The sequence below is a fragment of the Musa acuminata genome, chromosome BXJ1-5 (assembly GCF_036884655.1).
Source record: "Musa acuminata AAA Group cultivar baxijiao chromosome BXJ1-5, Cavendish_Baxijiao_AAA, whole genome shotgun sequence".
Classification (NCBI taxonomy): domain Eukaryota; kingdom Viridiplantae; phylum Streptophyta; class Magnoliopsida; order Zingiberales; family Musaceae; genus Musa; species Musa acuminata.
Window position 1 is genome coordinate 12,726,980 of NC_088331.1, and position 26,959 is coordinate 12,753,938.

General features: G+C 42.1%; 2 protein-coding genes across 2 annotated transcripts; both read left to right on the forward strand.

The window, feature by feature from the left end:
* The first annotated feature begins 1,875 nt into the window (after positions 1-1,875).
* Positions 1,876-6,093, forward strand: LOC135673822 (SUMO-conjugating enzyme SCE1-like). The gene is made up of 5 exons (XM_065183155.1): positions 1,876-2,037; positions 2,115-2,198; positions 5,416-5,568; positions 5,658-5,771; positions 5,861-6,093. The coding sequence occupies exons 1-5, from the start codon at positions 1,969-1,971 to the stop codon at positions 5,921-5,923; spliced, it is 483 nt and encodes a 160-aa protein (XP_065039227.1). The 5' UTR covers positions 1,876-1,968; the 3' UTR covers positions 5,924-6,093.
* Positions 6,094-8,933: 2,840 nt separating this feature from the next.
* LOC135673823 (scarecrow-like protein 8) lies at positions 8,934-11,115 on the forward strand. Its single transcript, XM_065183156.1, has one exon. The coding sequence runs from the start codon at positions 9,217-9,219 to the stop codon at positions 10,972-10,974; it is 1,758 nt and encodes a 585-aa protein (XP_065039228.1). The 5' UTR covers positions 8,934-9,216; the 3' UTR covers positions 10,975-11,115.
* Positions 11,116-26,959: the final 15,844 nt, after the last annotated feature.

Genomic DNA, 26,959 nt, shown 5'->3' on the forward strand with positions numbered 1-26,959 from the left:
AATACTAAATCTATCAACTCGACTCTTCAACAAGGAGATCTTAAAAATATAGATTATCATCATTGTGGTTTTGATATCATGTGAAGAAAAGAAAGATCACATACAAGTATAACCCTTTCTCAAACTAAATAGAAGAAGAAACGAAGATGAAAAAGAAAAACTTTATTATCCCTAAAATACAAGAGTTCATAATCTTTACAACTTTCTTCTAAAATATATTTTAAACTAAGAATCTCTTATCCCTAAAACTCTAATTAATTATATTTAAAAATATAAAATATTAACTTATAATCTTCTAAAATATACTTTTAACTTCTTAATGGTTGCTTTGATTAAAAAGAAACTATATGAAGCTTAAAAAGTAATAGCCAATGGTTCTTCGATTGAATATACTAAATTAGTCCACGTGAGATGAGAATGGATAGAGTCATCGAGATTTATGTGCCCACTTCATGCTATCATTACCCGATCACAAGTGAGATGAGATCGTGAGAAGCACCGAGGTGAAATTTAGTTTTCCTTTGGATGAAACCTATAAAAAAAATTAAAAAAAATTAAAAAATAGAAAAAAAATGGGAAGGGGCATTGGGTATTATTCGGTAACCCCACTTGGGCTTCTCAAGAGGGTGAGATTCATGAAGTCAGGGTGGAAAGAAGAACATAGAGTTGACACCTAGGGTCAAGATGGAGAGTTTCCTCAAGCCATGTGAGCTGGCGAGATATAAGCTCGGTCTTTCTATGATCATGTTAACGTACATAAATGAACCAAATTTGACTCTGTAGGTGTTTGAATTTGTTTTTCTATCCAAATCCATCATCTCAAAGAATGCCGATAATTCTTCTGCCCCAACGGTATCAAGGATCAAATACATGCTTCTGAACTTAATGAATCACTTGCATATGACCAAAATAGCAAATGACCAAAATACTCACAGCAGTTTTTTATTTCTAGGAATGCATAAGTATATATAATTGTGTGAGTAATGGCATAAAAGGGTAGAATAGTCATCTGACCTCGCCATGAAGAAATCTCTATCTGAAGCATATCCTTGTAATTACGTTACGATATCAATGCAATTATTCGAGACATATACGCAAAAATACTTTCTTTTAACTCTTCCTAGTGCACTTCTTGTGTGCCCACCAAGATATCTTATAAAAATAATATTATAGTTACATTTTTCCCTCCATAATGTTAGGATATATATATATATATATATATATTCCCTTTCATTTTTTTGGTCTCTTTGTCTTTGACCCATCGATTTGATTCAGTAAATTTCAAACTAATTCAAATTTATTTGAATCGGCTCCAAATTTTTTAATTAGTTAAGTTTTAAAATACCACAAACAAATTTATGAATTTGGAATAAATATATTAAAAGTTTATCAAATATAAATTTATATTTGATAGTTCTATAAAATTATTTTAAATATTTATACATACTTGAACATTATTTAAAAATAAAGACTGGGATTACACAATTTTCATGCATTTCAGAATATTTTATAATTTTTATATCAATTTTATCCTATATTCAGAATATTTTCATTTTATTTTAATTTTTATTATTATCCTGCTTTATTTAATTCATTGGACCGGTTCTTAATTTATCGAGTCGGGCCAAAGAAAAAAAACCACTATGGAATGAAAGAGGATGAAAAATAATGGTGGGGGCGTTGTTGGAAGTGGGCGTTCTTGATTTAAAAATTGGGCCTTCTTTGGATAAAAGCGAAAACCAATATATAGTTTCGGAGATTTTAGTCCTATAGTTTTATGATAAGATATGACGGCGTAAATACATTATTCGGGACCTTGACAACTTTACACCTGTAAAAACACTTGTTGTCAATAATAATAATAAAATGAAGGGAAGATATATTTCGCAGTCATCGTCTTCCTCGCGGTCGACGGAGTGCGAGATTGAGAGAGGGGAGAGAGAGAGAGCGCGCTTTGCGAACAGAAGCATGTCCGGAGGCATCGCCCGTGGCCGCCTCGCCGAGGAGCGCAAGGCCTGGCGCAAGAACCACCCCCACGTATGTAGCCCTCTTCTTCTTCCTCCTCTTGCCCCAGATCTGAACCCTAATCTTCATTCTCTTCCCCGATCGTCTAGGGTTTCGTGGCAAAACCTGAGACGCTGCCTGATGGCTCCGTTAATCTCATGACGTGGCACTGTACCATTCCCGGCAAGCAGGGGGTAAGTCTCTTCCTCTCTAATCTCGGCTCTTCTTTAGAAATTCCATCGTTTTCGTTTGACATATAGCTGTTTCTCCGTCAATCTCCCTTGTATTTCCTTGTCGATTTCCCGGATTTGGGGGATCTGGTGCTCTTATTGTTGTGTTTTCAGTGAGGGAAAAGGGTCAACCATAGGGAAACCCAAAAACTGCACAGGTTTATGTGAGGAGGAAATAACAATCAAGAGGTATTCTTAGATCATATATGTTTACATATCTACTTCCACTCATAAGATGAATACTGTTACATAGAGAGGGAGAGAGATTGTGTGTGTGATAAACAGAGGCATGTAGTCGGTCACTTGCATGAACTACTATATTGAGAGATTGGTGATAATTTTTTAAATATTATTTGCTTTCTATGAAGATTAATTCCAAGGCATGCGCTTTGTAATTTTTAGAAAACAATTTTACTTAAGATGCATACATAATTAGAGAAACTTGTTTTGTAATGTTTGCATTTAAATGGGTAATTGGTGAAGAATGTTTTTGAGTCTTTGTTGAGCTCATTCCCAGTTAGAGGTTAAAGCTAAATGGGAGCTTGAAAGATAAAAAAAGGAGGGGCCCATATATTAGCTAAATTGGGAACATGAAAAGGTAAGAAGAGGGAGAAATGAGATGTGGGGATTGAGATTATTAGACTGCCTAGATAATTCTGTGGTTGAAGGGCCCTGCTCAGGCAAATTGAAAAGAAGCCTCGATAGAAACAAAAGAATCTAGAAGGTTGTTTCCTGAGATGGTTAGTGTTTTACATGGTGATGGTTAAATAAGAAAAATAATGTGATGGCAAATGATCGAAAAACCCAGCTACTTCTAATGGAACTTCATTAAGATAGCCAAAGTGAAGGCCTCCTTGAGATGCTTACAACTTTGCTCCTTGATTGATAGGTTGAAGCAGTGGCTTCATTGTTTCTTGAATATATCACATTTTTGTATAAAAGTTGTTCTCGCCTTTTCTTTGTAAACTCAGTAAAGGTTAAAGAACTCAGATCAAGTTCAGTGGTGGTAAGGTTTAATTCAAGTCTGACTTAAGTTTGAAATTTAGTTGTAAACTCAATTATAACATATATTTGATTCTCTCATCATTGTTTTTAGTGGTTGAATGAAAGGTCAAATGAATTTCAACCTGAATTCAAGTTGGACTGCAACTTGGGTATTTTGGGGGGTCTTGTTTGAAAAAGTTGTTTGTTCCCTGCGTTAGATTACATTCAAGAATCAAATTGGGTAAAATTTTGGCCAAAATTGATTTCTAGCAATCTCTTTCTTGACATAAGGAGTCCATAGAGGGACTCAGAATCATACTATAAATTATCCAATAAAGATTATCTTATTCAGCAGGAAGCAAGGGTGCTGTAGGACAAATATAATGCACTCATTTTTATTGCTCATCTGGCAGGTCTATCTCTATCTATGAATATCCAGTGAGATTTGTGAAAGTCATTGCCTTGTGATTTCCCCTTGAGTCCTTGACTGATCTTTATTCAAGTATGATTACATACGAGTGTTTGGCTTGGATAACTGTATGGATCCATCGCCCATGCACAAAAAACCTGACCTTAATAATTAGAACAGTTGTGTGCTGTTCTGCCCTTTTCCTCTATTCATATGCTGACCTATGCCTTTCCCACCTCTTTTAGAGGAGTCCCATCTTGCCTGTAAAAGTAAACTATGACTTTGCAAGAATTAGGTTAGCGTATCTTAGATCAAACTCTAGAATAGTGCATGTGAAGCATAGCGCAGTGGTGGCTCCACATCGTGACGAATCATCTGACTCCATCCATGGGTAGTCCTTTCCTACTCGAGCCCCACACCATGCCCTAACACTAGGTTAGGTCCGATACCAATTGTCACGACCCAACTTGATGGGATAAGTGGTCCATCATTTTCGTTGAGCCCAAACCATTGGCTTAAAATGCTTAAGTTGAATTTGATGATAGTACACCTATTAGACCTTTATAAACTAATCTTAGTCTTATCTAACATGTGGGACAAATCAAGGTGTTACGATCTATTTGCTTTTATTCAGTAAGTGTCGGGCCATGGCCTGAAAAAGACGAATGGTGATGGATTATCTTATTGAAATATATGCTTATAGCTGCTCGGATGGCTCCTTTTGGCTATTTATCTCTTATAACTTTTCTTCTTACTTTTATTTGTTTTTTTTTTATCACTCTTCTTATTTCCCTTTTTTATAACTCCTAGAGTTTTATCCAATTTCGTGTAGTTGTTTTAAGTGGTATTTGCTGTATTTTTCTGCATTATGTATGTGACAGCCATCTTAATGCTGCTCTGCAATGTGCATAATCTGAATATTAAGGTCGGGTAATATATTGAGCCTACCTTACCTGTCCATCTTGTTCGTCATTTTCCTAGTTCCTTGTTGGAGTTATTGCAAGATGCAGGATTGGTTTAGATGGGGAAAATCAGAATTCGCTTTTTGGAGAAACTATTCTGTCATGCATAAATGATAATTTTAATTCTTATGGGTCTTAGTTGGAATTACTTCTTAGTACTACGAAATGGAAGGCTGTCTTATTTCTTGGATTCACACCCAATTTTACTTTGTTTTAACTTGTTTAGTGCTTTATTTGTCTTTGGTTGTCATAAACATTCACTCACTGGCAACTAGTTGCCCACAATATCCATTTTATTCGACTTAGATGTGACAACTATTTATTTTTGTCACAAAGTCGAGTATTTTTTTGAATTTCTTTAGAACCTTGTACTTGGAAATGAGACCATTACAATTTAATGGCAGATTACTGATTAGCTGCTGAAACTTTTTCCCAGAAGAATTAGATATGTTTGTTCCACTGTTGACAAGAATACTAAGTTTAATATTTCTTCAAGTTTTGTTAAATCAGATTCATTGTTGATCTGTATTCAGAATTGCATATGCTCAAATCTACAGTTGTTTATACAATTTACTTAGTTATAAGTGTGACTTTTCATGGTTTCCCTAAAATCATAGCTTTATTTTGGATGACAAATCACTTCTTTGTGCTGCAATATAATGCAATTTGGATCGCCCATATATCATCAGTGTACATATTGGTTGTACTGATTTCTAGTTCCTTTTGAAGATGTAATAATTCTTCTAGTTGAGATCATGGTAGTTCTACCTATTTTTTCCCAAGTTATAGAGCACAAAATAAGTGATGTGATCATGTCACATTGCAGACTGATTGGGAAGGTGGTTATTTCCCTCTTACTGTCCATTTCAGTGAGGACTATCCTAGCAAACCTCCAAAATGCAAGTTTCCTCAAGGTTTCTTCCATCCTAACGTTTACCCTTCTGGAACTGTATGCCTATCAATTCTTAATGAAGACAGTGTAAGTGAACTGAATCAGGCCGACAAGGCTTCCATTATTTTCTTTTTGGTCTTAGGACTTGGTGGTTATTTAAACCTTGTACATCTCAGGGATGGAGACCAGCCATTACCGTGAAACAGATATTGGTTGGGATACAAGACTTGCTTGATCAGCCAAATCCTGCTGACCCTGCCCAGACTGATGGTTATCATCTCTTTATTCAGGTTTATATTATACACCTTGATTTGAACTGGTTGTTTTTTGTTTTTTGTTTTTCCAACAGATAAAAGTCTTTCTTATATGAAATTTGCAGGATCCAGTGGAGTATAAAAGAAGGGTTCGGCAACAAGCCAAACAGTATCCACCACTACTCTAGTTTGGCCTTGTGGTAGTGTCTGCCTCTTCAGGCCATCGAGTGGTTGTACTGTTTCTGGTAGTCTGTGTCCAGAGTGGATACTGGATATATTCTGATTGGCTTGCAATAACATTATTGCAAAAGGATATGTTGCTCAAAATATACTGTGACTAGGTCATGACTTGCACTGTGATGCCAGTGTTTTGTGGTAAACATTAACCTTTCGGGGACCATGGTTGTCGGAACTAAATTCATCTGCTTGTCCTTACTGTCATCCTGAAATTATTAGCTTGTTACCTCGGTGAAACAGTATCTGTTACGGTTTTGCGAGAATATGTATCTAGTTTTGAACCGTTACCTCTTTGGAGTTTCAATGTGTCTAGTCTGCCACCTCTCTGGACAGAATCATTGCACTGTAGCACCATAAGTTCGTTCTTTTTACTTTGGCCGATATCAATAATCTCCTTTTTTTTTTTTTCTTTAAGTTATGATTGATGACCAGATTTTAGATTTAAAATGGGGATTTTTCACCTATGATACCTCTTCTAAGGTACCATCGACCGACTGGAAATAGGATGAGTTTGCCCTGGATACATACTTGATCTAGGATGAGTCTGCCTTGGATACATACTTGATCTAGCAGGAACCTGACCATGAGATTCAATTATGTGGTCAGAGATTCAATTATGTCTAAACTTGGACATAATTGACAAAATAAGTTGTTGGCACATTTTGCATTATACTTCTATTATAGTAGATTTTTTTTTCAATTTTCTTGACTAACATGTCTCTAAGTGTATTTGGTCTTCCACCTTTGCTATGGTAGATTTTTTTTTTTCACGCGGGCGAGTTTTCTCCATTTATACATTTTTGATGCATTTGGTCTTGTGTTTTCATCGTGATGGATTTTTTTTTCACTTCTCAAGTCCTTCATTTGATAGTAGATTTCTTTTCACTTCTCAAGGCCTCCATTTGACATGTTTTGAGTTCGTTATCTAGCACTTTTGAATCCTTTATTCGATGCTTTTCAAATCCTTAATTTATTAGCATCTCTTGGGAAGATGTTTTGAGTTCGTTATCTAGCACTTTTGAATCCTTTATTTGATGCTTTTCAAGTTCTTAATTTATTAGCATCTCTTGGGAAGTGTCTCAAAGGGACACTTGTTTCAACTGTGGGAGAAAAGAGATTAATTTTTTTTTCTATAAATCCTTATTTCTCTATTTGAGTCTTTAGAGTTTCCTTAGAAATCTTTTTTGCTTCGCCCTATTCCCGACATCAGTTTAGTAATAGATCAGTATTTTATTATTTTGCTTCATCTCCTCGAATAGGGGTGTCTTTTATTTCTTGTACAAGTTTCTCTCAATCTATCGATTGTCAGACAGTCGAGGTCTACACTTCGTCTTTGGATAGCCGGAAGAAGTCCCAACCTCACTTTCATTATGGGAGGCAGTTCTCATGAATCCAAAAGTTCTTTGGGATTTAGAGTTTAAGAAAAGCTTATACGTTTGCAATTCAATGATGAGTGTACCACTTTTGAGTTCAATTTGCAAGTTCCTTGATTTAGTCAATATCTGTATCAGAGTGTCTTTGCTTGTCTTGTGACTCCCTCGAGGTGGGACTTTATCTTCCCCTTTACCCAGTGATAATATCTTGCCTGTAATGGTAGAAGATATTTCACTCTCAGTTAACACCTAACTCGTGGCGCTACATAATAGTATTCATCAGGGAATGTTGACGTGTTAATATTATTCCAACTCGCAAACTTTTTACAATTTGTTTTTGATTATGTAAGGGAAGAAGTGATTACTATTTGACCACATATGAGGGTTTTAAGGTTAGTGGAGTCCCTTCCAACCCTTTTTCATAGGTCCAAGTTGAGATTGAGGGTTTGATCTCGTTTGGTCGGTGCATTATATAGATAACACTCTCCTTTCTTATCGGATGAGGAGGCGAGTCAAATGCTTCAACCGAGGGATATACTCTTTTCCTCCGAGTTCATTTAGAAGATAAATGATGATTAACTGATTAAAGCGGATTTTAACTCGAATCCTCGAGATATGACCCAAACCCCGATATTACTTTATCTTGTTCCTATTTTAAATTTTATATAATCTTGTGTTGGTGACTTTTTATCTACATAAATATATATTCATTGAAGAGGAAGGTACTGGCTCTTGTTCATGTACGGTCTTTTTAATTATATCGCTAGATATTTTTTCATCCTAAATTAGTTTATGATTGCCTAAGAAGAAAATATATAATTATTATTTTTTACGTATCGGATTACAATGTATCCTATATCGACGAGCCTCTAATTCCGGCGAACACTTCAAGTACCGTCGGCGGTGCGTGCGTCATGGTCGCTAACTCATCGTCTTCTTCTTCCACTGCATTGATGTCACTCGTCTCGACGCTCGTTCTCTCTCTCAAGTTGGAGGGGACAGCCAACGATGGGCAAAGCCGACGAGACCAGCTGTGCTGACGTTCGCAAGATGTTTTTTACGAATCCTGCAGCAACCATCAACGTCGACCTTCCTTCTCCCCGAGCGCAGCCACTTGGTCTCAAGGAGCACACGTGTCACGAGGAGCCTACCGCTTTCCCCGTGGGGGTTAGAGAGAGAAAGAGGACGCGGTGCAAGCCACGAGGCGCTACCTCACTCGCCCCTCGACGTGGGCCACACCAGCATCCTGGTTCGTAGGTCCACATGAAGCGGGGCCGTGTATCGGTGACCGACAGTTGCAGTATTCGTTCGAACGTCCCACTCGATCCCCCTGCGCTGCGCCCGCACACGACGTGATTCGACCCCGAGACAGCTGTCGAAAGCCCGCGGCTAATATCGTCGTTGTGGTAACGTCGTAGGGGAAACGCACCCAAAGTGTTCGATGTCGTGCATCACTAGGAATTACCACAAAAGGCGGCTTGCGACGGGAGAGCATTCGGCCCGCGTGTGGCTGATACCTCGCCAGCGTCGCCCAGTTTACCTCTCTCTCTCTCTCTCTCTCTTTCTCTCTGCCTTTCTTTTCTTGCTTTTTGACCATTGCTTAGCAAGCGGAGCCGTGTCTTTCAATACAGCAAGGGAGGCTAACTGGCGGCATAAATATGATATATAAATCGGGCAAGAAAATGGCGTACCTGTCGTCGCCTTCTTTCTCTCTTTCTTTAACTAGAGAGATGGAAGAGAAGAAGAAAGCTATCACGGAGGGAGGAGGACAAGAGGAGACGCTATTAAACCACTCCTTTTAGATTTCTCTCTCCTTCATTTGTGTCTGCCCCTTTGTCTCCGTGTGTGTTTGCTCGAGAGGCTCTTCGGCTATGGCGTCTGGGTTTCCCGTGCGTGAACTCGGCTTCGGCGTGCAGATCCCCATGCCGACGCGAGCGGAAGCTGGAAGTGGCGGCCTGCTGAAGCGGTCGCTGACGGAAATGGAGAGACAGCAGCAGCAGCAGCAGATGCAGATGCAGCACGCGCACTTCCTCCGATCCGTGAGGCAAAGGACGCTTCTTGCCCCCCATGCTTCCTCCCACCTGTCTCCTCCTCTTCTCCCTGTTGTTCTCTCTTCGGGTTCCTCCTCCTCGGTTTCGGCCAATTTGACGGCGTCGGGACTCGCGCAGCCTCAGGAGCACTCCTCTGTGCCGCAGGCGGCCGGGACGGGAGTTGAGAGGATGCGAGACCGTCTCCAGGAGCTAGAGCGGCGGCTTCTCTTGGACGAGGAAGAGGAGGAGGAAGAGGGCGAGGTCAGCGCGTCGAGCTCCGCCGTGACCACCGCCGAGTGGAGCGATGCGATGCACAAGATCATCACGCCGCAAGCGCCGGTACCGACCCCGTTGTCTTCTTCGCCCACCAGCTCCTCCTCCTCCACCGTCTCGTCCTCTGTCTCGTGCTCTCCTCCCTCGACATCCACGGCGACAGTAGCAGCGGCTTCTTCTTCGAGGCAGATGCTTCTCGACACCGCCGCTGCCATTGCAGACGGTAACCTCGAGACGGCCACCGCGAACCTTGCTGTCCTGAACCGCGTCGCAAACTCCCGAGGCGACGCGGAGCAGCGGCTCACCGCGATGATGGTTGGCGCACTCCTCTCTCGCCTGAACCCGGCACAGGCTGGGAGTACCTCTCTCCCGATTGCGGCACTCTGCAGCGGGGAGCACTTTGCGGCAGCGCAGATGCTCTACGAACTGTCTCCTTGCTTCAAACTCGGGCTCGTCGCCGCCAATTTGGCGATTTTGGAGGCTACCAAGGACCAGTCCATGATCCATATCCTTGACTTCAGTCTTGGCCAGGGCGGCCAATACGCCGCCCTCCTCCACGTCCTCGCGGAACGCCACCGATTCCAGCCTGCCGTCTGTCCCCCCGCCCTTAGGATCACCGTCGTCGCAGACCCCAGTTTCCCCTTCACCAACCCCAACACCAGCGGGAACCTGAGGGCCGTCGGCGACCGGATCGAGAAGCTGGCCGAGCGGGCCGGTCTGGAGGTCCGCTTCAGCGTCGTCCATCGGCGGGCGGCGGAGCTAGACGCGTCGACTCTGGGGTGCCAGCCCGGAGAAGCCCTGGCAGTGAACCTGGCCTTCGCGCTCTCTCGTGTCCCGGACGAGAGCGTCTCTCCCGCGAACCCCCGCGACGAGCTCCTCCGTCGCGTGCGCGCCCTCCGGCCGCGCGTGGTGGCGCTGGTGGAGCAGGATATCAACACCAGCACCGCCGCCTTCGCCGGCCGCTTCGCGGAGGCGTGCGCGCACTACGGCGCCCTGCTGGAGTCGCTCGACGCGACGGTGAACCGGGACAGCGCCGAGAGGGCCCGAGTCGAGGCCGGTTTGGCTCGACGGGCAGTCAATTCGGTGGCCAGGGAAGGGATGGACCGGGTCGAGCGGTGCGAGGTCTTCGGCAAGTGGCGGGCGCGGATGCGAATGGCCGGGTTCGAGTCCGTTCCGCTCGGACGGGACGTGATCGAACCGGTTAAAGCTCGACTCGCGTCTGTCGCGCCCGACCATGGGTTCACCATCCGGGAAGAAACCGGCGGTCACGGTCTTGGATTCGGATGGAAGGGGCGGGCGATCACAGTCGCCTCCGCGTGGCGTTAGGCCGATTTATTAGAATTATTTACTACGGTTTGGTGGATGTGCCCACTTGGCTGCCCGTATTGTTTTCTTTGAGACGACTTTGTTGATTACTAATGATTATATATATATATATATATATATGTCAACATGTTAACTTGGACAGTCGTTGTTGTATAATCTTCTTCTACAAACGCGACATTACATTTATTGTGGCATTGGAGGCAAGAAAACAAAAAAAGAAAAGGAAAAAAATGTTCATATATGTTAAACACTAACACGTGATGATTGTAATTCTCGAAAGACGTCGATACAGTGTGGGTTGGTAAGACTTGAGGAATCAGGTCAGGTTAGTCGTTTAACTTACAAACAAATTACGTCGGCATAGAATAGGTGCCAAAACACAAATAACAAAAGAACACGACACAAACCCTTTATTTATTTATTTTTCTTGACTCCGACATTCTTAGCTCATGAAATTTTGATCTCTCATCGGGTCTCGTATGGTCTTTGAAAAATTCCAACAACTCTTTTTGTGTTGCAGGTGATGAATGATGCCTTTGACTTGCTCAACAATGTTGCCTGAACTTGAGGTGTTGATATTTAAGATTTGATTGCGTCTAAACTCTTTCATGGAAAAAAAAAAACCATTAAAATTTGACCCACCAAGAGTAAATTAAATAAATAAAAATTATGTGGTATTCTACCAACGAGACTTAACGAGGTTTGATGAATGCATGCCAGCATAATAGCTGGGCTGGGTGTCTTGTTACAATGAACACGGTGCCCTTTTCGTGTACACTGTAATCACATCGACGGAGGGTCACTCGCAGTAGAGCGCGGCCTTCGGTGATAGCATGGCCTCGCTGGCCGACAATGAGAAGTAAGAGCGAGCGAGCGTGTGACCTTTGGGGACAAGCAAATGCAACCCGAAAACCAAGGGAATTATTGTAGCCACCACCAGCTAGTGGGCTGGCCGGTGGCTTCTTCACGCGTCACACTTGTTTTAGTCACAAGATATATATGTACAATGAGTCATCATCATTTATGTGTTGGAGTTTGACATATGGCTTGTCGCCACCCTTTTAACCGTGCTAATGTTTAGAATTTAAATTTTATGATTTTAAGTCCCAAATAGACCTTTAAGTTAGGCAATTACTTTTTTTTTATATAATAATTAATTATAAGAAGCTTACTATTAAAAATCCTCATTTTGCTATTGATAATTTTTTAAAATAAATAAAATATAATTTTATTATTTAGAACATCTTGATTATTAATCTTATCCTTTTTGTTTTTCACAATTATTAATGTCACTATTTGTACTGTTTGTCGCCGTTCGATACCGTAATTAGAAGAAAGAAAAAAATAAAAAAAGATTTACGTTCATTTGTAGAGGGGGGGGTATTCAAATTTAAATCAAATTAATTATTGTTCTACTCATCGTCATTCCTACTTTGATGTCCATATCTCAACAGTCGGTCTCACAATGTGTTAAACATGGATTTGATCAACTCAACAAACATATACGAGATCAACTTGTACATCTCCCTATCGACAACATTCCAGCAGCCTAAATAATGTCATATGAGTGCATATCCAGCATTGGAGGGTCGGGTGCGATGGCCCTCGTTGCCTCCTGAGGCGGATTTAATGCGTCTTAAAATGCTTTGTTCGTTAATGGGCCGAGCCAGCCCATGGCCCTGTTCGGCTTCGTAGCCATTGCTTCTTGCTCACCGTAGCCGCAGCAGGCTGCAATTTGACGTCTGAAGTCCACAATTTCCGCGACTAATGCTGCTGACGTCTACATATTGTGCTGATTCGGTTTTGCAGGGCCTATCACAACAAGCAGAGGCCACCGGAGTACGTTTCTGCAATCACCATCCTTGGCTTCGCAGAGGATCCACCACCAGGCTTGGCTGCATCGACGGATTCCAAGCCCTCGGTCGCCATCATGAGCTCGTGATCCTCATGCTTCATTCAATCCCCACCCTGCCACCAAAAACAATGCTAGGATATGGAACGTGCCGGTGTTCTTTTAGCACACGAAAAGAACTGGATTGGGCGGTGCCGCAAGAGACGTTTTACTACGTCGACTGTTTTCTGATGAGGTGCTCGACGAAATGCGTGGTCTGCATCAGTATAGGATTATCAAGGAGCATTTAATAGGCTCAGCATGACGGCGTTGAAACGGGAATACCAGCGAACAGTTGATAGGCTACGGACGCCCGCGTCCGACGAACTCGTGTTTTTGCATCACGTGGCGAGATGGTTCGCTTGGATTTCCAAATCTGAGAGAGAATGAGACGGGACCAACATTTACCGTGAGGAGATGGATGGTCCTTCCATGTAACGGCAACACTGGAAATGGCACCACTTGCACTGTGCAAAGAGTAGCGACGGGCAGTGGCCTCCTTACCTTTCTACTCTGGTGCAAGTGAGCAAAGATTCCCCACTCGGCAACCAACGCGGGTAATGGAGGAGCAAAGGCAACGAGTGCTCCAGAAAGATGATATGAGAGAGACATAGGAGGAAGAAAACAATTTTTAGAAGCGTCCAAATTAGAGGTCAGAATGGATGAGCAACACCAAATGGAATAGGGTTAGATATGGAAGACGAGCACCGTCGCTACTCTGCCAGTCTAAAATTGGATTAAAAATGGGTGACATTGCAAGGCCATTCTTGCAAGTAAATTACAAGAGTTGGATCGCAGAGTTACGAATGAGCATGGCATTGGACAATCCCGTATTCATAGGAGAGACAATGTACTTTTCAGTGCCAAATTCTTGACACGCTGACAGGGACTTGGCCTCGCCAAGGATCTTTATGCATCACATCATCGGAAAAATCGGAGCCTAATCGTGTGATTTGACACTGGGTGACAAGAAATTCAAGTTTGAAAGCTTCATCCTAACCATTTCCATAAATTCATATCTCCGATTACAAAAAATGTAGTCCTCTAATTTATTGAAAGAAATCACGAATTATGTATGTGTTCACCTTCATGTCTGATTACTACTTTTCTATGAACATAACAAGAAGTTGTGATTAGCTTCTTTATGATCAGCACCGGCGAAGCCCGTATACATTACTTGTGACACATTCTAAGAAATGCCCAAGTACTAATTAAGTTGATTGCCTTCATCAATAAAAGAGAAGTAAAACAAAAAGAGAGAGAAAATTTTAATCGATTCAGTGACCTACAACGCCCACTTTGTTGTGGAGAATCCACTCCCATGAGAAAGAAGGGGACCATAATAGACTTTGGCACCAATATTTGGAGATATATATGATGCCGCCACCCAGCTTGTCAACACAGTGAGCCTTAGATTTCTTTCCTTGGTCTCGGATTTAGACTTGCCTTGGCACCAATCACCCTCCATTTCCATGGATCCGAAATCATGCTCGCATGAAAGAACAGCAGCTTTTCCTTGTTCTGATGCAAAAAAACAATGCTTTGGCCATTAAATTTCTGAGTCAGTCAACTGCTTGGTAGTCTCCTGGAACTGACGCAAAGATTCAACTGGAACTGAAGCTTAATCAAGTAGGGAGTAAGATATCATTTTTATCCTGTTTTGCAACTTTGTGCCATCGTCGAGGTGTCGACACGACTTGGATTGGCCCATCTCAAGTGCACAAGGTCATCAATATGACCTTTGAGCTAGAGCATGTTGACTCGAGGTGTAGTATTGAAAAATCTGGGGCGATATCTGTTGGGTCCAGCTGGGTTTGGATAAATTTGGGCCATCAGCCCAAATCAAGGAAATCAAGAGAGAAAGAACAAAATTGGGTGAGGACAGTGTGCTGTGGGTGATTGCACAGTGAGCGTGCGGCGATGCACGGAGGAAAGAGGAGAGAGAAAAATAGAGAGAGAAATATTAGGTTTCTGAGATTTCTGCTTGACGATCGGTGGTCAAACGCTGTCAGTTTTGGCCCAAATTTTATGTGAAGAATCCTTGCAGTAAACTCTACAATCCTAACGGTGTTGATCTACATTTTACCCTCTCTAAGGTACTTTCCTATGATATCCACTCTGTGATACCTAGAATTCTCTTAAGAGGAGATCCATCGTAGATGACGAAGATATGCTATTCTTGAGCCAAGATCTATGATCTTGATGTTATTCTGATCCTCTAGTTATTCTAGAGAAGACCTACTGTAAACCTGTTATCAGTATTATTGATAGTGGAAGTTTGAGGTGGACTACGGTCCCGTGGTTTTTCCCACATTGGGTTTTCCACGTTAAAAAGATTTGGTCTCACTGTGTGATTGATTTATTGCTCTATTGTTTATGCTGTGTTGATTGATATTAGCATTTTGATATCAAGTTGATATTTTGATGAGGAACCTATTTTGATACACAAAGAGGGAAAAGAATTATTCCGCATTAATAGGTTTCTTCCCAACAAGTGGTATCAGAGCATCAGGTTGTTTGGTGCTAGTTTTCTTGTGTGATTGAAATGGAGCAGTCAGATGGTATGATTAAATTGAACTCATCAAATTATTCCACTTGGAGGCGTCTGATGGAAGATTTGCTCTATTGCAAAGATTTATACAAGCAAGGTTAAAGATAAACCTTCTATTATGGACGATGAAGAATGGGAAGTTCAACATAGAAAAGCTATTGCCTATATTAGAATATGGATGGATATAAACTTGCATGAGCATATTTCAGATGAAACCAGAGCTGATGTTGTATGGCAAAGGTTAGAAAACCTTTTTGCGAAAAAGACAGTGGGAAATAGAATTTCTCTCCTTAGAAGGCTTGTAAATTTGAAGTATAAAGATGGTGGTAACATTGTTGAGCACATAAGCCTATTTCAGAGTCTTGCAAACAAGTTGGTTGCTATGAAAATGAATATAGATGATGAGATGGAGGGATTATTACTTCTCAGCTCTTTACCAGAAAGTTGAGAAACGTATGTGGTGACTATTTGTAACTCCACGCCAGAGGGGACTCTAACCATAGATATGGTTAAAGATAGTTTGCTAAATGAAGATGCAAGAAGGAAAGAACAGGGTGAATCTTCTTCTGGTGCATTTGTTACTGAAAAACAAGAAAGACGTGGAAGAAGTCATAGCAGAAATCCATATGGTTATAGAGGAAGATCCAAGTCTAGAAGAGATATCAAATGTTTTCACTGTAATAGGCCAGGTCACATGAAGAAAGAGTGTAGGTTTTGGAAGCGAAAACAGAATGAAATGAAGAAAAATGAAAAAGAGACCAATACAGTTGCTGCTGAAGGTAATATCACTATTGTTTGTGATGAAGGTTGTGTCAGTCTTGTAGCTCAGGACAGTAACTGGGTAATTGACTCTGGTGCTTCATTTCATGTTACTTCTCATGGTGATTTTTTTAGATCTTACACTGTTGGTGATTTTGGTAATGTTAGAATGGGAAACAATGGTACATCTAAGATTGTGGGTATTGGAGATATTTGCTTAGAGACCAGTATTGGGAGCAAATTAATACTCAAAGATGTAAGGCATGTTCCAGATATTCGTCTTAACTTGATATCTACAGGTAGACTTGATGATGAGGGTTTTGCACATTATTTTGGTGAAAGTAAATGGAAACTCACTAAAGGTTCTCTAATTGTGGCAAAAGAAAAGAAGATTAACTCTTTTTATGTCATGGAAGCTAAGCTACACAAAGGAGAGATTAATGCAATTCGAAAAGGTGAAAGTATAGATCTTTGGCATAAGAGGCTTGGACATATCAGCGAGAAGGGACTTCAAACTCTTGCTAGAAAGCAATTCTTACCAGAGTTGCAAGGTACATCTCTTAAATCTTGTGATCATTGCTTAGCTGGAAAAACACATAGAGTTGCATTTCAGACATATCCATCATCTAGAAGATATGATGTTATTGATTTAGTTCATACTGATATTTGTACTATGCAAACTAGAACTCTTGGAGGTGCTCTTTATTTTGTTACTTTTATTGATGACCATTCTAGAAAAGTTTGGGCTTTTGCTTTGAAATATAAAGACCAGGTACTCGATGCTTTCAAGGAGTTTCATGTCAGTGTTGAAAGAGAAACTGACAGAAAACTAAAGTGTATTCGATCAGATAATGGTGGCGAGTACAGGGGTCCTTTTGAGAATTATTGTAGGTTCCATGGTATCAGGCTTGAGAAAACAGTTCCTAAAACTCCTCAGCAGAACGGTGTGACAGAAAGGATGAACAGAACCATTGAAGAAAGGATTAGGTGTATGCTTTCCCACGCCAAGTTACCAAAGTCATTTTGGGGGGAGGCAATGAGAACTACAGTTGACCTGATAAATCTTTCTCCATCAGTTCCTCTGCAAGGTGATGTTCCAGAGAGAGTATGGAGAGGAAAAGATATATCTTATAATCATTTGAGAGTCTTTGGGTGTAAAGCATTTGTTCATATTTCCAAAGATGAGAGGTCCAAGCTTGATAATAAGGCAAAAGCATGTATCTTCTTGGGATATGGTCATGAAGAGTTTGGGTACAGATTATGGGATCCAGTGAACAAGAAGATTATTAGAAGCAGAGATGTTATGTTTCTTGAAGACCAATTGTTTGATGATGGTGATAATATTGAGAAGCCAGAAACCTCTATTTATATTCCTTGGAGTTTGGGTCCAGTTCCTTCACCTGTAGTTCATGATGATCATGGGGGAGATGAACAAGAAGATTGTGGTGAGAATACTAGTGATGATACACCTACAGTTGATGATTCTGAACCAACTGAACAGCTACCTCCACCACCAGTTGAGATTTCATTGAGAAGATCCACTAGAGAGCGACAACCCTCTACCAGATATCCTCCACATGAGTATGTTATGCTTACTGACGGGGAAGAGCCAGAAACTTACCAAGAAGCTATTCTACATGAGAATAAGAGTGAGTGGGTTAAAGCCATGCAAGAAGAGATGAGATCTTTGCTTGAGAACCACACCTATGACTTGGTAAAGCTGCCGAAAGAGAAGAAAGCTCTCAAGAATAAGTGGGTTTATAAATTGAAGATTGAAAATAATAGCTCACAACAAAGATACAAGGCACGACTAGTTGTGAAAGGATTCAGTCAGAAGAAAGGTATTGACTATGAAGAAATATTTTCTCCGATTGTGAAAATGTCCTCTATCCGAGTTGTTCTTGGTTTGGCTGCCCGCTTGAATTTAGAAGTTGAGCAACTTGATGTAAAAACAACATTTCTTCATGGTGACTTAGAAGAAGAAATTTACATGGAACAACCAGAAGGTTTCAAAGTCAAGGGAAAAGAAAATCTGGTATGTAAGCTTAGGAAAAGCTTATATGGACTCAAACAGGCACCTAGACAGTGGTACAAGAAGTTTGATTCCTTTATGATGAGCCAAGGGTATGATAGAACCACATCTGATCATTGTATGTTTATGAAGAAATTTTCATATGATGATTTTATTATTTTACTGCTATATGTTGATGATATGCTGATTGTTGGCCATGATGTTGGAAAAATTGAAAAGCTTAAAAGAGAGCTAAGTAAGTCTTTTGCCATGAAAGACTTAGGATCGGTGAGACAAATACTTGGCATGAAGATTCTTCGTGATAGGAAGAAAAGAAAGATTTGGCTATCTCAGGAGACTTACATTGAAAAGGTTCTTGAAAGATTCAACATGAGTAAAGCCAAAGCAGTTTGTTCCCCACTTGCAGGTCATTTCAAGCTCAATTCAAAACAATGTCCTACAAGTGAGAAAGAAAAAGAAGAAATATCCAGAGTGCCTTACTCATCTGCAGTAGGCAGTTTGATGTATGCTATGGTTTGTACTAGGCCAGATATAGCTCATGCAGTTGGAGTTGTTAGCCGATTTCTCTCTAATCCTGGAAAGGAACATTGGGCAGCAGTGAAATGGATATTAAGATATCTAAGAGGTACTTCCAGGTTGTGTTTATGTTTTGGCAGTGATGAACCTGTGTTAGAAGGTTACACAGATGCAGACATGGCAGGTGATACTGATTCCAGGAAGTCCACTTCATGATTCTTGATGACATTTGCAGGAGGAGCAGTCTCTTGGCAGTCTAAGTTACAGAAGTGTGTTGCTCTATCAACCACAGAAGCAGAATACATAGCAGTTACTGAAGCCTGTAAGGAAACTTTATGGATGAAAAAGTTTCTACAGGAATTGGGCTTGAAACAGGAAGTATATACTGTTTACTGTGATAGTCAGAGCGCCATTCACCTCTCCAAGAATTCAACATACCATTCTAGATCCAAGCATATTGATGTGAGATATCACTGGATTCGTGATGTGCTTGAGATGAAAGAATTACAGTTGGAAAAGGTGCATACCAATGAGAATGGTTCAGATATGTTGACAAAGTCTTTGCCTAAGGAGAAGCTTGAAGCATGTAGGCGAAGAGCGGGCTTGGTACAGCCCACCATATGAGCTGGAGGGGGAGAATTGTTGGGTCCAGCCCATATGTGGGCTTGGACAAATTTGGGCCATCAGCCCAAATCAAAGAAATCAAGAGAGAAAGGGCAAAATTGGGTGAGGACAATGTGCTGTGGGTGATTGCACAGTGAGCGTGCGACGACGTGCAGAGGAAAGAGGAGAGAGAAAAATAGAGAGAGAAATATTAGGTTTTTGAGATTTCTGCTTGACGATCGGTGGCCAAACGCTGTCAGTTTTGGCCCAAATTTTATGTGGAGAATCCTTGCAGTAAACTCTACAATCCTAATGGTGTTGATCTATAGTTTACCCTCTCTAAGGTACTTTCCTGTGATATCCACTTTGTGAGACCTAGAATTCTCTTAAGAGGAGATCTATCGTAGATGATGAAGATATGCTATTCTTGAGCCAAGATCTATGATCTTGATGTTATTCTGATCCTCTAGTTATTCTAGAGAAGACCTACTGAAACCTGTTATCAGTATTATTGATAGTGGAAATTTGAGGTGGACTACGGTCCCGTGGTTTTTCCCACATTGGGTTTTCCACGTTAAAAAGATTTAGTCTCACTGTGTGATTGATTTATTGCTCTATTGTTTATGCTGTGCTGATTGATATTAGCATTTTGATATCAAGTTGATATTTTGATGAGGAACCTATTTTGATACACAAAGAGGGAAAAGAATTATTCCGCATTAACAGGTTTCTTCCCAACAATATCACATGCGTAGCGGAAGAATAAAAAAAATAAAATTTTAGAATTCTCATGGAAAAGAAGATTCTATCGTCGTGCAAAAGTTAGCGTGCAAAAACTCGTGAAATCGAAAAACTACGCGTAAAAGAATTACTTAGGGAGATCGTATATCTCTAAAAAATCTACAGATCTATAGGAGAGGATGATGGAAATCAACTGTCCTCATCTCTAGTAGTGATCCACACGGTAGGGGCGAGTATACTCCTCAAATCGCTGCCCAAAACTCTTCCTCGCGTGCACCATGCAATCAAGAAGGGGGTGCCCCTTCTTGCTATCCACACGCCCCAAATAGGGGCTACAGTATGAGGAGGAGAGAGGAAGAGGAGAATAAGAGGAGGCAGCAAAAAAGAATCTCTAACCTATGGGTCTTTGATTCCCTAAATAGAGGCCCTATCAACTTAACCATAATGAATCATATCATATTGGGTACTAGATCTCCATCCAACTACTCAAGCCTCTTAGATTAGTAGGTCTCTACCCAATAATCTCTTGTTGGATTTCATCCATAGGATCCAATAATTCATGGGCTTATTAGATATCCAATAAGATAGGGGCTCCGGCAGATATCTCATATTCGAACCTCTACTCGTTGCAACGCCTACCATATGTGTGTGACCCTCTAGGACCAATATCGAGCTGGCCATGAGTCATACATGTCAGAACTCCATTTGGCTCAGTGAATTTTTATCTTCATAATAATTCACTCTCGACTCATCGACTACGGACGTACTAGGCCACTACACCATAGTCCCTAGACAATACAGGAGAATCCAATCCTTTAGACCTATCTATCCTTAGTTACTATGTATCTATAGTCCCTCATCCATCTAATATCCGAGAGACCGTATGCTGGGTATGGTGCTGTCAGGCCAATACAGTTTCTACACGAGTCTCACTCTAATCAAGTTCTCCCAAATAACTCTTTTATTCTCTCATTCCGAATGACTCTAGCCAGGGATTTGTTTGAGAAAGAACACATGAGATATTCCTCTCATGACACCAAAAGCGGATGATCCTCTATCGACACTCAATAGCCCTCGTAAGGTTGGCTACCACTCTTGATGACCGACTATGCTAGATTTGGAACCTCTAGACCTATAAGTCTAGTATTAAAGAGTAGAGTATTCATACAAGATATCCTTGGTGCCTCAAGTCTAAGAACCAGATACACCACTAGGATGACAGAATCGTTGTATGACAATAAAGCATCATCAACCATCCAACATTCCGTGAGCGGATCAATCAATGAACTCATTCTCCAATGAGCACCTGCATTATATTCCTAATGTTCCCACACGAGCAGCTATGAGACCAGCTGCATCTATTATATGGATGGGTATACAACACACCAGTATGTCCGGTTATCTCGTTTTATCTCGATGTCCCTCTCAAGTAACCTATGATTGGGATTATTAAGGATCTGTGTTTAAAGGTGAATTAGTCTCATTATTGTGATCTCATCACGATTCGATTCCCATTGCACAAATCCATGGATATCACAATATATTCATGCAACAGGCAATATAAAGTAATAAAATATCAAATAATAATAATAATAAATAAAAAGACTGTGTGTCAAGTCACACGTGCCATCACTCACGTGATTGGCTTGTATGGCACCTATGACTAGCACGTAGGCCTCGTTCTCCCAAGTGGAGGCTGAAGATCACTATTTTAGTTGTCTGACAAGTGCCTACACATAGGTCGAAATTGGGAGCAGGATTCTCAACTTAACCCCTCCGATGCTTAAGTAAGCAAGAGTTGAAGATGGGAGAGTTGGAGTATGTGTGTATAACGTACAACCCCCAACGCTGTTCCTGGGGATGACTTTTATACCTGTTGTTATGTGTTGACGTACATAGATGTTAATGGTTGCTGGCATATTTGTACGTAGGTGTTTAAAGCCATCGTCACCATGGGTGGTTAGCTTGTATGTTGGGACGTGAGCGTAATATGATCTGTCCGGCCCTACTTTATTCGGCACTGCTCTGTGCCTCTAGAGTAGCTTAGGATGGGGCTGCGCTACTCTGTACAACATCGAGCGGTGTTGGGGCAGTGTGCTGGAGGCGTGGATGGCAGGCGGCTACCTCGTTCAGATCCTAGGTGTCGAGTTGGCTCGTTGCGCCACGTTGACCTGGGAACACCATGCTAGGTCTGTTGTAGCAACCGGCATATCCATCGAGTGGATGCCAGAATATCCTATATCATTCTCTCCCCCCCAAAATAGTCATGCCTTAGGAGGATTGTAAGGCATAGCTTGGGGCCTCTACTGGTCATGTCCTCGATCCCATTGGTCGGGTGGATTACCTCATTGTAAGCTCGGCTTCATATTAGCTAGGATGCAACTCGGTATTGCTCTGGTCGAGATGTACCTCAGCATTGAACTAACCGAGGTGTGCTTGGCAATGGACTGGTCGAGATGTGCTTGGGCGGACTGGCCGAGATGTGCTCGGAAAGGACTGGTCGAGATGCGCTCGATAATGGATTGGTCGAGACATAATCAGCAATGGACTGGCTAAGATGTGCTCGGGGGGATTGGCTAAGATGTGTTTGGCAAAGGAATGGCTGAGATGTGCTCGATAATGGATTGGCCGAGATGTAGTCAGCAATGGAGGGCGAACTAGCCGAGATGTGCTTGGCAATAGATTGGCCAAGATGTGCTTAGCAAAGGATTGGCTGAGATGTAGTCGGTAATGGACTAGCCGAGATGTGCTTGGGTGGATTGACCGATACATACTCGGGCGGATTGGCCGAGATGTGCTTGACAATTGACTGGCTGAGATACGCTCGGCAATGGATTAGCCGAGACGTACTTGCTAGTCATAGGTGCCCAGCAAGCCAATCACGTGAGTGATGGCACGTGTGACTTGATACAGAATCTTTTTGCTTATTATATTTTAGCATATATCACTTTATAACTATTGCATATATGCACATATATATTGTGATGTCCTTGATTTATGCAATGGGAATCAGATCGTGATGAGATCACGAAAATGAGATCGATTCACCTTTAAACACATATCCTAAATAACCCCAATCATAGGTTACTTGAGAGGGACATCGTGATAACCAGACAGACTGGTGTGCTATATACCCGTCTATATGATGGATGCAGTTGGTCTCATAGCTGCTCATGTAGGGACACTAGGGATATAATATAGGTACTCATTGGAGAATGAGTTCATTGATTGATCCGCTTACGGAATGCTGGATGGTTGATGATGCAGACATCGATTCTGTAGTCCTAGTGGTATATCTGGTCCTTAGACTTGAGACACTAAGGATGTCTTGTATGAGTGCTCCACTCTTTGATACCAGACTTATAGGTTTGGTTGTCCCAGATCTAGTACAACTGGTCATTGGGAGTGGTAGTCGACCTTACGAGGGCTATTGAGTATCGATAGAGGATCATCCACTCTCGGCGTCATGAGAGGAATATCCCATGTGTTCTTGCTCAGACAAATCCTTGGCCAGGGTCATTCGAGTTAAGAGAGAAAGAGTTCTTCGGAAGAACTCGATTAGAGCGAGACTCGAGTAGAAACCATATGAGTCTGACAGCACCATGCTCAATATACGGTCTCTAGGATATTAAATGGATGAGTGACTATAGGTACACGGTAACTGAGGACAAACAGGTCCAATGCATTGGATTCCCCTGTATCGTTTGGGGACTACGGCGTAGTGGCCTAGTATGTCCGTAGTCGATGAGTCGAGTGAATTATTACAAAGATAATAATTCACTGAATTAGAAGGAGTTCTGATAGGTATGACTCACGGCCAGCTCGATATTGGGCCTAGAGGGTTACACACATATGGTAGGCATTGTGATGAGTAGAGATTCGGATATGAGATATCCGACGGAGCCATTGTCTTATTGGATATCCAATAAGCCCCTGAATTATTGGATCCCATGGACGAGATCCAATAAGAGCCCATGAAAGATTATTGGATAGAGATCCACTAATCTAAAAGGCTTGGGTTATTGGATGCAGATCCAATAACCACTAGGGGAGGATCCATTAGGTTTTGACAGGGGACCTTTATAAATAGGAGGGATTCAGAGCCTCATAGGCTAGAGCCTTTGCTTGCCTCTCCTATTCTCCTTCCCCTATCCACCTCAGAGCAGGCTTGGAGTTTTGAGGAGCGTCGTCGCAGCCCTACTGTGTGGATCACCGCTAGAGAGGAGGACGCTTGACCTCCTTCACCCTCTCCTAAAGATCTGCAAGGAAACAGGGATATACGATCTCCCTAGGTAACACAATATACTCTATACGTAGTTTTTCAGTTTCGTGGATTTTGCGCACCAATCTTCGCATGACGATGAACATCACTTTGGGAATCGGGGATTTTGTTTTCTTTTTCTTCCACTGCGCATCTGATGTCGCCCCCAAGATTTCCCAACAATGGTATCAGAGCCAGGTTGTTCGTGCGAATGATTGGTTTTGAACTACGTGTGTTATGTTTAGGAAAAATTTTGAAGTCAAAATCGTTGATGCTAAAACAAGGAAGGGCAGCAATAGTTACTGCCCTCGATCTGTGTGCCTGCAGCCACCTGCAGCGGCAGCCGCAACCAGGCAGCACAGTGCCGGTGCATGCACAAGCGCTGTGCCTGCAGCAGGCTTGCGGCCGGCAGGGCTAGTAGCCAACGGGCAAAGGTACCGCAGGGCAGCGACGCTTGCGGCCACTGCTCACACTAGGCGCCGCTGCTCACGCGGGGTGACGCGCCGCAGGGCAGCAGCGCCTGTGGCCGCTAGTCCCGCGGGCAAAACCCCCGACGAGCCAACACCGCCTGCGGGTGCTGCCTCGTGGGCAGAACCGCCCGTGGAAGGGGCGGCGCCCACAGGGGTGCCCGCCCGCGGGGGCAACGCTACCCACGGGGGCGCCCACCTGTAGGGGCGGCGCCCCGGCCCAATTGCACATGCCATTGCCGGCAGGGTGGCGACGGCAGTAACAACAACGAAGAGGGAGAGGGGCTTAGGGTTTTTGGGTAAAAAGATAGTTTTGCCCTTGTGAATTTAAGAAATTCCAATTTCTATCTTTTGTCTAAATTACGAAAATACCCCTATGAATTCATAAATTTCCTATATGTCCCTGATTTCATAAAATACTAATTAATTAAAAAGTTTAGTTGATTATTATTTTTATCATTATCTAGTAGTCATACATGATGATGATTATTTATACATGTGATGTATGATGTGTGGACGGATGATCATGGACCATGTGATGTGTGTACTTGTGATTATTATTATTGGAGTCTGCGAGCCACCATTATATTTCTCGTTTATTGTCAGGCCTGCGTGCCCATGATTAAGTTGTAATCATATGAGGAGGCGCAGCGGGAGCGTGGATGCGATAGCGGGACCCACGAGACGGACGATCGCGATGCATGAAGATGCATCGAGATGTCGACGGAACCGACGAGGATGAGATGGACGATCACAGGGCATGGAGATGCACCGTTGCACACATAGATCTTGATGTGAGTGATTAGGCCTACTAGCTCGGGCCTCATCACATTAGGTTGTGGTCCATGATCATCTAGTGTGATTGCTTATACACATACTAGATATGTATATATATTTGGATGCGATATAGATATATATTAAATATGTATATGTGTGACATGTCATATTAGGAGATGAAATCATAGAAACATCTCTCTCGATAATATTAAGTCGGTAAACGTCAGGCAATTAGATTGACCCACGTGGCCTTCCATCGTTATAAGTAGGAACCGATTCCCGGTGTAGGTTGAGTTGGTCGAGTCCCTCGAGACTCACCTATATCGCGATTCGCCATCTTGCTTATGACATAGAGATGTCACCGGTGATCTGAGGACATGGTATGCTTAGTCGAGTCCCTCGAGGGTATATCATCAAATCAGACTCATCTTGTAACGAAGGTGTTGAGTTAAATGAGCATCATGGTTGGTCGAATCCCTCGAGACCATGTTGATTCGGAGGCTGAACAGGACGGGAATCACAAGGAGTTGTGATCGGCAAGAGTTGCCTACCTTTTAGGCTTAGTGTGATTGGTCGAGTCCCTCGAGGTTACACTAAGACGCTGATTGGATCCTGATCCCCACTAGAAGTCTACCGGAGACTTCCGTTTCACGTGTTAAGGGTGTCACGTGACTCGTTAGAAAAATAGTGGGAGCATATTAAGATAGAAGTCCATATCTTGATAGCTTCTTTCTTGCAAAATCTGCATGTTATTCATTTATGCTGCATCTTTATTTTTAAAAAATGTCGCTTTTAAATCCCTTACGTGGCATACTTGATGTCAACCGCCTCATTGGTCCAAATTATACGGATTGGCTCCGTAACTTAAGAATTGTTCTCACGGCGGAGAAAATCGTATATGTTCTTGATATAGTGATGCCTACGCCCGAAGAAGGGGCAAGCGAGGATAAGATCGCTCACTACGTGAAGTACATTGATGACTCTACTCTTGCTCAGTGCTATATGTTGGGCTTTATGACTTCTGAGTTACAGAGACAACATGAAAAGATGGATGCCAGATCCATTCTCCTACATGTCCGCAAATTGTTTGAGGAATAGGGAAGGACTCAGCGATATGAGATATCCAAGAGCCTCTTCCGCACTAGGATGACTAAGGGGACACCGGATCATAACCATGTCCTAAAGATGATTGAGTGGATATAGAAACTCATAGGTCTAGGAATGGTCCTAGAGGATAACTTGTGTGTGGACATTGTGCTTCAGTCCCTACCAGATTCCTTTTCACAGTTCATAATGAATTTTAATATGAACAAGCTTGAGGTGACTCTCCCAGAGCTCCTCAATATGTTGAGGGGCGTAGAGAGTACTATTAAGAAAGAGAAGCCAG